Here is a 13,095-nt window from a genome sequence, read left to right on the forward strand (position 1 = left end):
CTACACACAGGTATACCTATTTTGTGAGAAACATGAACTGATGCAGGATATTGCATGTAATGGTATCTACAATTTAGGTATGTGGTTAACTTATAATATGAGCACTGTGCTAAACTATGCAGAAAAGAGTTAACATAGCAGGCACAAGACTGCTATCTATAGAAAGGCCTGTTTCCAAGGTTGGACCTTGGCTGGTGTGCAGGAACTTGGTTTCCCTTTCTTCCCTAACTGATAAGTATAGCTCACGTTGCCTAGATTGTTCGTACAAATAATGTGATTTATGCCGAATACCTGTTTTCCTTCTTAGAGTCTGGCATTTTGGTAAATGCTAGGCAAAAGGTGCCTACATGACCAGTCACCAATAAAAACCTTGGGCACTGAGTCTCTCTTGGGCTTCCCTGACCAGAAACTTACCATTTTTTTGTTGCTGAGAGAAAGGAGCATACTCAAGAATGCTCCCTCACCATAGGAAGAAAGCATAGGGAAGTCTGTGCATGAATTTCTCTAGGATCCTGTGTATTTTTCCCTTGCTGATCCTATGTACATCCCTTTGCTGTAACAAACTTGGCTATGAGCACAACTATATGCTGAGTTCTGTAAGACCATCTATGGAATCAGTAAATCTGTGAGTGGTCTTGGGAGCCCTGAAACATAATCGCATTACATAATATCAATCCTCAAAACGTCTCTAAAGTAGGTAGAAGTTCGTCTGTCCTTATAGGCAAGGAGACTACAGTTAGTGGGGTTAAGCAAATCTGTCTGACTCCAAAGTGTTGGCTCTTCACTGTTATACTGCATTGCCTCCCAATACCAGACATCCTGTCTTCAGTGGATTTAAAGGAGGCAATGGGAGATCATCAAAGGCGATAGTGGTCTGAGACTGTTTCATTCAGGAAGTAGGATTTGAGTTGGTGTTGAAAGGTAAATGGACTGGATTAAAATTGATGAAGTGGAGTGTGAAGAGTATTGTCAGTACGTAGAATTGCGTGTTATAAAGGCATGCAAATCGTAAAATGTGAGATGTATTTGGGAGAAAGAGAATATAACAGTTGGGTGAAATGGAGAGTTTACATTAGAAGGTTTTTTTCCCCACACTTTTTTTTTTTTTAATTTTTGGCAACTGCCACAGCTTATCTATGCTATAGTTTGATGTAAGATAATATATTTAATCTAACACATTATTATGTATTTAAGCTTAATAAATGATATGATGTTCAAGGATAATAAATAAGATAATCTATGTTTGCATTTTCTGCAAAGACAATCATGACTACCAAGGAGTTTGCCACCAAAACAAGTTGAAAACCCACTATTGTTAGTACTAAGAAACTGTTAAAGTTTGCGTTTTGGGGGGCTTTTTGGAAGAGAGGAGTGAAATGCTGAAAACAGCATTTAACTGGTACTAATCTGGTGGCAATGTGAAGAATGTATTGGCTAGAACCAGGGAGTGAATCTGTTTAGATCATTGCCATCATGGCAGTCCATATATGAGATGATTAAGAGTTTAGAGAAGTATGGAAGTGAAAACAGACAGGAGATGCTGTATAGGATGATTTGCCATGGTAATAAACTGGATATGTGTGTGTTTGTTGAGAGATCCAAAGAGTCTGAGACTGGGTGGTTTGTAGAAAATATGGTACCTTTAAAAGAAATATAAGATTTAGGCAAACTGTCGTGCTTAGACCATGATAGGCTTGACTTCAGGTGTACTTAATTGAAGAATTTATTGACATTGAATTGGAGAAACAATTTGGGAGTTGGCTGTGAGGTTGGACTGAAGAGACATCAAGATTTGAGATATGAGATGGAAACATTTGCAGTTGGGTGATCGCTGGAACTATCTGAATGTAGGAATCACCTTGGGGAAAAACAAAAAAGAACACCAAGGACTGAACTCTGATCTTACTCATTTCATCAATAAGAAATGAATATTAAAGAGCACCTTTGAAGTTATGTTACTACCTATCATAAAACACATTTGAAGAGTACTTCTTTTAATGTGCATTCATTGGGTAATTTCTGGTTTGTGAACTTTTAATATGATATGAATAACTTTCACATGAAATCAATCAATAAATGTGCCTAATGGAATAGTTAGGCACTGAATAACATTCAGTAGGGTATACAGAAGTAGACATACAGTGTTGTACACATGAAACTTATATAATGTTATAGATCAATGTTACGTCAATAAAAGAAAAATAAATACTTGTTTCGGTTTGTTATTTCTTCCTCTACTTGTTGGCAACTGTATCACTAGTGCAGCAGCCATCATTGCCCGCCAATTGAGTGCATAAGATCACTTGTTCCACCAGATTTGTACACAAGAAGAATCCTGACATTGGGTTTTCCGTTAGTACAGAAATGTTCTTAAATGAATGACATTCAAACTTAGCTCTATTTTTTAAAGAAACTAAAGGGGAATGAGCACAAAAATATTCCTTCAGATTAGTTGGGTGGGCAGAAATGCTGGCACTAATATGTATATGTTTCTGGCTATCGTCTGCTTTTTATTCCTACCTGCTGACATTTTTCCAGGTTAAGAACACAATCTATAAAGGCTTCAGCTCCAAAGTCTTCCCCAACATTGTTGTGCTATTTGTTTGCTCACTGGAGTTGGCAGAGAATCACATGAATGTGCAGAGGGATAACAGGAAAAAATGATACTTTTATTATAGGCTGACTTGTGTGTCCTTGGGTTTTAAGTCTTAAAAAAGTAGGAATTCAAAAAAAAAAGTAGGAATTCCAACAAGTTTGGTACGTCCTTTTAGTACATCATGGTTACCAAAAATTAGTAAAAATTATTTTTTTTAAAAACACTTTTGTATATGAGAATATGTTCCACTTAATTCATTAAGCTCTTCTTAAGCAATTTTCACTACTATGTTTCCATTTAATTTTTATTAACAAAATTCCACACTTTGGGCTTCCCTGGTGGCGCAGTGGTTGAGAGTCCGCCTGCCGATATAGGGGACACGGGTTCGTGTCCCGGTCCGGGAAGATCCCACATGCCGCGGAGCCACTGGGCCCGTGAGCCATGGCCGCTGAGCCTGCGCGTCCGGAGCCTGTGCTCCGCAACGGGGGAGGCCACAACAGTGAGAGGTCCGCGTATCACAAAAAAGAAAAAAAAAAAAAAATCCACACTTTATTTTGATTTCCTTAGTTTTTGCATAAATTCTTTTTCAGTTCTAGGATCCCATCCAGGATACCACCTGATATTTATGTGTCATGTCTCTAAGCTCCTCTTGGCAGTTTTTCTCAGACTTCCCTTGTTTTTTTTTTTTTTTCTGTTTGTTTGTTTTTAAATTTTATTGAAGTATAGTTGATTTACAATGTTGTGTTAATTTCTTCTGTACAGCAAAGTGACTCAGCTATATATATATCTGTGTATGTGTGTGTGTGTATTCTTTTTCATATTCTTTCTATTATGGTTTGTCACAGGATATTGAGTATAGTTCCCTGTGTCCATTTAACTTTTAATCTCCTTGACTCTAAGCCTTCAGTAGCACAAGGGTCATAGAGAATGACAGACTATGCATAAGCAATCACTGAGATTATCATGTTCCTCCTTATTAAGCAATTTTCTTATCCTTTTCCCAGTTTGTTGCATGGATTGCCATGGTACAATGGAAAGCACACTGACCAAATAAATAGTCAGGATACTTCGGTTCTAACCCCAGCGTATAACATCAGCTATTTACTTTCTGGATTCCAGTCTTCCCATTCCCAAAATAGAATGATACTTGCTGAACCTATATCACGGGCCTGTTATGAGTTTCAAAGAATATAAAGAAAAGTACTTTGAAAGTGATTATATGTAGGCTTCTTTCATTATCTTTTACATTTTTTATAGTTTTTCACAATTAAAAAAAGTACCATAACAATTGTACAAGATATTTTCACATGTTTATTTAATTAAATCTGTGGAAGTGTTACTGTGCTTACATTTCACAACTGGATTTACTAAAATTCATTTTAGACCCACTCTGTAAGTTTTGACTTGTAAATAAATCAGTCAGAGGAACTTTATGAATTTTTTCTATGAGAATGATTTAGTTAGCCTGTGTAATAGTACTAAATAATTTAAAGACAGTGTGATGTTCAGATTAGGAAACTTTTCACTGATGAAGACATCTGTAAGTGATTTCTTTCATCTATTTGGACATCCTGTGCTCCAGAACTCATGAGGCTAACAAAAGCATCTGCCTTCTTATTTCTGCTATTCTAGATAGACATTGTTTTTATCAATAATAAACAGAAATATTGGTAAACAAAAATTTAAATGAGATTCTAGTTTTCTGAAGATTGTTGAAAGTCAGTATGGTACATTAAAAGAAAGAGTTTTTCTCTATAGGCTTCTCTATAGGCTCTCTAGGCTTTAGAATTCTGGGCCTGGCTCTGCTGGTATCTAATTGCAAGAACTCAGGCATGGGGCTTCCATGGTGGCGCAGTAGTTAAGAATCCACCTGCCAGTCTACAGATTTAGTGCAATCCGTATCAAACTACCAATGGCATTTTTCACAGAACTAGAACAAAAAATATCACAATTTGTATGGAAACACAAAAGACACCAAATAGCCAAGGCAATACTGAGAAAGAGAAAAGGAGCTGGAGGAATCAGGCTCCCTGACTTCAGACTATAATACAAAGCTACAGTAATCAAGACAGTACGGTACTGGCACAAAAACAGAAATATAGACCAATGGAACACGATAGAAAGCTAGAGATAAACCCACGCATATATGGTCACCTTATCTTTGATAAAGGAGGCAAGAATATACAATGGAGAAAAGACAGCCTCTTCAATAAGTGGTGCTGGGAAAACTGGACAGCTACATGTAAAAGAATGGACAGCTATATGTAAAAGAATGAAATTAGAACACTCCCTAACACCATATACAAAAATAAACTCAAAATGGATTAAAGACCTAAATGTAAGGCCAGACACTATAAAACTCTTAGAGGAAAACATAGGCAGAACACTCTATGACATAAATCACAGCAAGATCCTTTTTTACCCACTTCCTAGAGAAATGGAAATAAAAACAAAAATAAATAAATGGGACCTAATGAAACTTAAAAGCTTTTGCACAGCAAATGAAACCATAAATAAGACAAAAGACAACCCTTATAATGGGAGAAAATATTTGCAAATGAAGCCACTGACAAAGGATTAATCTCCAAAATATGTAAGCAGCTCATGTAGCTCAATATCAAAAAAACAAACAACCCAATCCAAAAATGGGCAGAAGACCTAAATATACATTTCTCCAAACAAGATATACAGATTGCCAACAAACACATGAAAGGATGCTCAACATCATTAATCATTAGAGAAATACAAATCAAAACTGCAATGAGGTATCACCTCACACCAGTCAGAATGGCCATCATCAAAAAATCTACAAACAATAAATGCTGGAGAGGGTGTGGAGGAAAGGGAACCCTCTTGCACTGTTGGTGGGAATGTAAATTGATACAGCCACTATGGAGAACAGTATGGAGGTTCCTTAAAAAACTAAAAATAGAACCACCATATGACCCAGCAATGCCACTACTGGGCATATATCCTGATAAAACTGTAATTCAAGAAGAGTCATGTACCCCAATGTTGATTGCAGCCCTATCTACAATTGCCAGGACATGGAAGGAACCTAAGTGTCCATCGACAGATAAATGCATAAAGAAGATGTGGCACATATACACAATGTAATATTACTCAGCCATAAAAGGAAACAAAATTGAGTTATTTGTAGTGAGGTGGATGGACCTAGAGTCTGTCATACAGAGTGAAGTAAGTCAGAAAGAGAAAAACAAATACCGTATGCTAACACATATATATGGAATCCAAAAAAAATTTTTAAATGGTTCTGAAGAACCTAGGGGCAGGGCAGGAATAAAGACATAGACGTTGAGAATGGACTTGAGGACACGGGGAGGGGGAAGGGTAAGCTGGGACGAAGTGAGAGAGTGGCATGGACATATATACACTACCAAATGTAAAATAGCTAGTGGGAAGCAGCCACATAGCACAGGGAGATCAGCTAGGTGCTTTGTGACCACCTAGAGGGGTGGGAGGGGGAGGGTGGGAGGGAGACGTAAGAGGGAGGGGATATGGGGGTATATAAGTATAGCTGATTCACTTTGTTATACAGCAGCAACTAACACACCATTGTAAAGCATTAAACATTAAACATTGTAAAGCATTAACATCTCCAATAAAGATGTTAAAAAAAAACAAAAAAAAGAATCCGCCTGCCAATGCAGGGGACGCGGGTTCAATCCCTGGTCTGGGAAGATCCCACATGCTGCAGAGCAAGTAAGCCTGTGCACCACAACTACTGAGCCTGCACTCTAGAGCCCATGGGCCACAACTACTGAGCCCGCATGCCACAACTACTGAAGCCTGCGCTCCGCAACAAGAGAAGCCACTGCAATGAGAAGCCTGTGTACCGCAACGAAGAGTAGCCCCCGCTCGCCGCAACTAGAGAAAGCCCACGCCCAGCAACGAAGACCCAACACAGCCAAAAATAAAAACAAATAAATAAATGTATTTTTAAAAAAAGGAACTCAGGCATGTCAATTTACTTTTTCTGGGCCTCATTTCCCCATTATAAAACAAGTGGTTTGGATTAGACTTCTAAGGTTCTTTCCATTTTTAACATTCTGTCATTGTTTTTTAACTCTTCTAAGTATCTGTCTGAGGAACCTGATGATAAGATTAGAGTTGATACTAATATTTTTGAGATACTATTTATTATATTTGACTTATACCTAAGGTGACCATATAATTTGCCATCCAAACAAGAAGAAACTTTTGAGAGTGAAAGAGATACTGCTAGTAATTACACGAGGACTATAGCTTTAAGCCAGAACTAGAATGTCTGGTTACCCTATCTATACCCAATATGTAGTTCTGCATTACTGGCCGAAAAAGAGTATTTGTTTATCAGTTTTAATTCCTTTTCCTGGTTTCTCTGTTTTTTTTTTCTTCTTATAGATCCACTGTGTGTGGAAAGTAGTGCAGTATCATGCCAGCAATCTCCAGCTAGTAAAAAAGGGATGTTCACAGATGACTTACACAAACTGGTGGATGACTGGACAAAGGAAACAGTAGGAAATTCTCTTATTAAGCCAAGTTTAAACCAACTTAAACAGAGTCAACAGAAACTAGAAACAGACAACTGGAACAAAGTATATGAAGTAAGTTGTTTATACCTGACCCTCTTTATTTATGAGAACTAAAACCGTAAAAATTGATTCACTTAGGCCTATAGTTATAGTCACTATGATAGAGTGGTGTGATTTGAGAACATAGAGACTTTTATCCTTGTCTAGATTCATTATGTCTTTGAGCAAATTATGTTTTAGGCCAGGGGCCAGCAAACTATTTCTGGGAAGGGGCCAATTAGTAAATATTTTCAAGCCATGTGGTTGTAACTAATCAACACAGCCATAGACAATACATAAACAAGTGGGCATGGCTTTGTTCCATTAAAACTTGATTTGCAAAAAGAGGTGGCAGGCTGTAGATTGCTAACCCTTGTTTTAGGCTATTATACCTGAAGAAAAAAAAGTATCAAAAAAGAAAGCATCTGGAGTGAGGGTTAATTCAAACTTGTGGTGCAAGAATTTGGGTTTTGAGGAAAAGTTATCTTATGTTAATTGTACATCAGTATTCTCATAGCCAATAAGTTATCTTACATATTCAGTATGAAAAATAATTTTAAAGATATTTAAACTAGAATATTATAAAAGATATCTTAAGTTTATGGACGAGATGTCTACTTAATTGCATATGTCCTTAGTCAAGTGTACAAGCAATTGAAATGTAGAAAGATGTCTACAGTGCATTCTGGAGTGGGAAGAAGACAGGTTCACAGAATAGTATATATAGTATTTATGTAAAATTATATAAGATACATGTATATATGCATAGAAATAGGAAAAGCCATTAAAATATGCTGGATGGTGGAATTTGGGCCTTATTTTACTTTGTACTTTTCTGTATTTGAATTTTTAAAGTATCATTTTTTCAAAATGAATAAATCTATTAAAATGTGAATCAGGGCTTAGAATCTGAACCCATATAATTGAAAGAGATATATCTGAGTGTGTGTGTGATGTTTGTGTACATATATGTGTGTGTATATATAGTCATTGCATGTAGTTTGGTAAAGAGTCTGAAAATACATTTAGTGTTAACACTGAATAAAATTTTTCAAAAGCCTAGATTTTCCAAACTAGTAAGCAGTGTATCTGCTTAAGGGCTCTGTGTGTTTATATTATTCCTGGCACCGATTTATACACAGATAGTATCACCATTGTAAAAATTGGAAGCCTTTAGAGGCAAATTTTAAGGCATAAATGTGTTTGTGCTGCCCGTGAGAGATCCTCTGAGCACTATATGAATGGAGGCCTTTGTTGATGAATTGGAGGGTGGTTTATTGTGGTATAATGAGGATATTTGGAAGAAGAGTGAGTAGAAAATGGAGTACGAATAAAAGTGGTGATGGTCTTTATACGGACTGGGGTTCCAGCGTCAGCTCAGTCATTTACTAGTTGTGTGACTTTAGACAAGTCACTTGTGCATCAGTTTTCATGTCTTTAAAACAGGGATAATACCTTCCTGCTTTGCAGGATTGCTGTGAGGATTAAATGAGGTAACATCTTTAAAGTGCTTAGCACATAGTAATATCCTATATATGGTAACTATTTTTGTTTTTTTAGGTTCAGTTGATTATATCTTTGTGTGGAGAGCTCATCTCACTATCTAATGTTCTTGCATGTTACTGTTCTGTGCCTTAGAAAATTTTGTCACAATTATGTGCCAAGCCCTCTGCTAGGCACTGGGTTTGATTAGCAAAAACAAGTATGTTCCCTGTTCTCATGGGACTTATATGCTGGTGGGACAGTTAGATATGAACAGACTTGTATAAATAAACATAAAATTGCAAGTGTAATAAGGACTACAAAGGAGAGATATAGGATACCATACAGTAAGGGAAATTTGACCTAGTAAAGGGAAGTCAAGAAAAGCTTCCCTGAGAAAGTGATGACTGAGCAGAGATCTGCAGGATGAGTAAGTGTTAACTAGGTGAAAAGGGGAGGGAATATGATTCTAAGCAGAAAGAACAGCATATGCAAAACCCCTGTATGGGGAAACAGAGAATGAAAGGACTGAAAGTAGGCTGAAGTGAAGAGAGCAGAGAGGAGTTGGTGCACAGTGAATCTAAGGAGGGTCTTAAAAGTGGTGATGACAAGGAACTTTGTCTTTATTTTAAGACAGATGGATGACCATTGAAGCCCTAGGGTTGAAATGATCAACCTAGGTTGAAATTTTTTTTTAAAAAAAATTTTTGTGGTACGTGGGCCTCTCACTGTTGTGGCCTCTCCCATTGCGGAGCACAGGCTCTGGATGTGCAGGCTCAGCGGCCATGGCTCACGGGCCCAGCCACTCCGCAGCATGTGGGATCTTCCCGGACCGGGGCACGAACCCGTGTCCCCTGCATCGGCAGGCGGACTCTCAACCACTGCGCCACCAGGGAAGCCCCAGATTTGCTTTTTGAAAAGATCACTCTGGCTTGAAGCAAGAAGAAAGATTATTGAAGATAAGGGTAGATGTTGGTAGACCAATTAAGAGTTAGTCACAGTAGGCCCGATAAAGAGAAGCTGAACAACTTTTTAAATAACTACTTCAATTTTAAAAAAAGAGAGAAGCTGAGATGAAGAGAAGTGAACAGATTACAAGAAATGTTTAAGAGATAAAATGGACGAGATTTAGTGATGGAACTGATGTTTGGCAGAGGGGAGGTGTCAAGGCAAGGCTTCTGGCTGGTATAACTGGCTATCATTCCAGCATACCAATCATCAAGAAGGGGAACATGAGCAGGCAGTGTGTTTTGGTAGAAGAAAGATCATACATTTGGTTTTGGTCATTTGAATCTGAGATGCCTTTTAAATATCCAAGAGAAGATTAAGTATAACATGTCATCTCCAAATTTTTTAAAACAAAAATCACATTGTTACTGTTTGTAAAATAATAATGTTTGTTATAGAATTTAATCAATGCAGAAAAGTACAAAATTTTAAAATACCACCTTCAAATCCTACCACCCAGAAATAATTGTCACTAACTTTAGATAAACATCATTTCAGATATCTTTCTATGTCTGTATATGAATACATAGAAATAGCTTTACAAAAATGTGATCATACTATATGTGCTATTTTAAAATCAGAAGTATTTAGTTTTACTTTAACAGAACAAAAATACTGATATGAAAAAGGGATTGCTGTACTTCAAATGTTTTCTTTTTTTACCTCAAGAGATCTTGTCATTCATTCTTGAGTCAAGCTAAAAACCTTTAACCTAACTGTAGTTTGAAACTAGTTGAAAGTGTTTTAGCTTGACCATCAATTTAGAAGAACTAAGAATTTGGGACTGATACCAAGCTCTCCTTTAAGTAAGAATTATTTACTTCCATTTAGACTTATTATTCCCATGTGCATAAGATTTCAGTAATCTCTATACATACACATAATCACAATACGATATAATAAGAAGAGTCAGGCAGGAATATGTTTTCTTAGTACTGCCCAAAACATAATTGTCGAGTTTAAATTTCCAAAAATATAACAGAAATGTCAGACTTTAAATAGTGAGTAGGAGGAGGTAGGGAGGTGACATTTATTGAGCACCTACTATATGCCAGGCTTTCCCCTATGCCACTCTAAATCATGCTCCTCTTTCTCCAAAGAATTATGTAGTAAGATGGACTACTGTTGTCTGTGGCCCTGAATGAGAGACTGCCTGGGACTGGCAGAAGGAAGTAAAAATAGAAGAGTAGTGCTAGCATGAGGAAAGGAGACACTAAACTGTGAACAGAAATTTAGCAGGGGTCTTGGAGTTAGCTGGAACTGTGTTCAAATCCTCACCTTACTATTAACTTGCTAAGTGGTGATGGGTGTTATCAATCTTGAGCTTCTGTTTCCTCATCTAAAAATGCCTGCCTTGCAGGGCAGTTACAAAGATGAAATGAAATAAGGTATATAACTATGCTTAGCACACAGAAAGTTACTCCAAAAATGGTAGACATTCAGAATAATAATGGGAGAGTAGTAAGCCAAAAAGAATACAGATGGGTAAAAGTATCTACCAAATAAACTGATATTTTGTTTTTATTTTTTGTTAGAATACTCCATCTACTATGGGCTACACATCAACATGGATTTCTTCTCTGTCCCAAATCCGTGGAGCTGTCCCAGCCTCCTTGCCACAAGGACTCTCACGCCCTTCATTTCCTGGGCCATTATCATCATATGGAATACCCCATGTTTGTCAATATAATGCTGTGGGGGGGCCAGGGTATCCAGTACAGTGGGTAGGAATTTCAGGAACACCACAACAGTCTGTAGTAATTCCTACCCAATCTGGGGGACTGTTCCAGCCGGGGATGAATTTGCAGGCATTTTCAGCTTCATCAGTTCAGAATCCATCCACGATCCCTCCTGGTCCCAAGTGAATCAGAGTAGAAGATGAAGAAAAAGGAGATGTTTTTCAGAATTATTTCCAGGACACCTAAGATAATAAACTTTCTTCTTCTTGGGTTCTGCCATATTTTCCCTCGTTTTGAGTTTACTTTCCACTATATTTTTTTTCCAATGTAGTATTTGATATAGCTCATCATCCTGTAGAACTGTGCAGTTTGTACATAGAACACTGCACACAGAAATGTTTTTTCACTTCAAATCCTATCCTCTTTGATACTTGATTTTTTAAAAATACTGTTCATAATGCTTTAATAAGCTCAGCTTGAGCATTTCCATTTCCAGGACACTTTCCATTATTGCTGCTCTCTGCAGCTGGATGATACTTTTCTTTAAAAGGTATAAAAACTATTTATATTCCCCTAACATGGGCAAAGTGAGACCCTCCAACAGCTGGAGTCTTATGGGATTCTTCACGTTTATCTTAGGTTTACCTTTCGCAGAAGGCAGGGTAACTTGCTGCAGGAAATGTTTTGGTATATAAAATTAGAATAACTTTGTCAACCAATATAGAATATGAGCCCTTTTTAATGTGATTTTCTTCCCGTCATCACAGCAGTAGGAGTGGAGCCTTGTTTTAGGTGAGGCGGAGAGAAAGGAAAAAACAGAACTGTAACAGTTCCTTGATTCTGCAGATACTGTAGCTGCTTTAGGATTTCCATAGTAATTCAAAGCAGCTATCTCTTTGTTTCTCATGTGCACACTACATTGTTTTTGAGCATCTGAGAGGCATTGGTTTGGCTTGCATTCTTTTGCAAGGGATGTATTGCAGCTGATATGAATCTCATTTGGGGGGAATCTTACTGTTCCTAACAAAGAGGATTCAAGTTACACCTCTATTAGTCCATTCTTCTGAAGTGAAATTTACTTGACACAGTAGGTTTTGAGACTTACACATGAAACACTGGCTTTACAGGGTTCTAAGAGATGTGGGGTATACATTGTCCTGCAGTAGATAGTAGACCCTCAAACGATACTATTTAAGTTGCCCTTAGCTTTTTTATTTTTTTGGATTACCTTTTATTCAGTTGTTATAGTTTTCTTGTTAGTATCTAGCATCTTAGATGATTTTAGATCTCAGATGATTTTGGCAGCCTCTAGAATCTGAGAGAGATCACTGTCAAGTTGCACTTTACTGGGTTTTATCCAGTTTTAGGAGGAGGGGAGGCAATGTCAAAATATACACTTTTAGCTTTCAAGAAGGTTAACTGTAATAATCTTAAAAGGCTGGTCACAGAGTTACCTAATGCTTAGTCTGTGAAACCCAAATAGAATTCTAAAATGGTATTTATCGACTACCACATATAAAGATGTTTAAAATACTTAGTTTTCGCTCTGAAGATTTCAAGGTCATTTCTAGTACACATTTACGTAATAATGAGTTCTGTCTACTGGTCAACATTCCAGATGATCACCCAACATTTCTGTTGACAGATTTTCCTCCATATTCCTCTAAAAATTTTACCCCATGATCTTGCCAGGGAATGAGGAAAACAATGGGTGTACTTTTTTTTGCACAGTCTACTTTGTGACATGCAGTACACT

The 13,095-nt window shown here is 37.2% G+C and overlaps 1 protein-coding gene across 2 annotated transcripts in view; it reads left to right on the forward strand.

Annotated features, from left to right (window-relative positions):
- The window catches only part of WNK3 (WNK lysine deficient protein kinase 3), a 156,693-nt gene extending 145,168 nt beyond the window's left edge, over positions 1-11,525 (forward strand). For both annotated transcript variants that reach the window (XM_007446476.1, XM_007446477.1), the window contains 2 exons: positions 7,001-7,203; positions 11,196-11,525. In XM_007446476.1, coding sequence (XP_007446538.1) covers positions 7,001-7,203; positions 11,196-11,525 — 533 coding nt within the window. The remainder of the gene's footprint in view (positions 1-7,000; positions 7,204-11,195) is intronic.
- Positions 11,526-13,095: the final 1,570 nt, after the last annotated feature.

Source organism: Lipotes vexillifer, unplaced genomic scaffold, assembly GCF_000442215.2.
Source record: "Lipotes vexillifer unplaced genomic scaffold, Lipotes_vexillifer_v1.1 scaffold624, whole genome shotgun sequence".
NCBI lineage: Eukaryota > Metazoa > Chordata > Mammalia > Artiodactyla > Lipotidae > Lipotes > Lipotes vexillifer.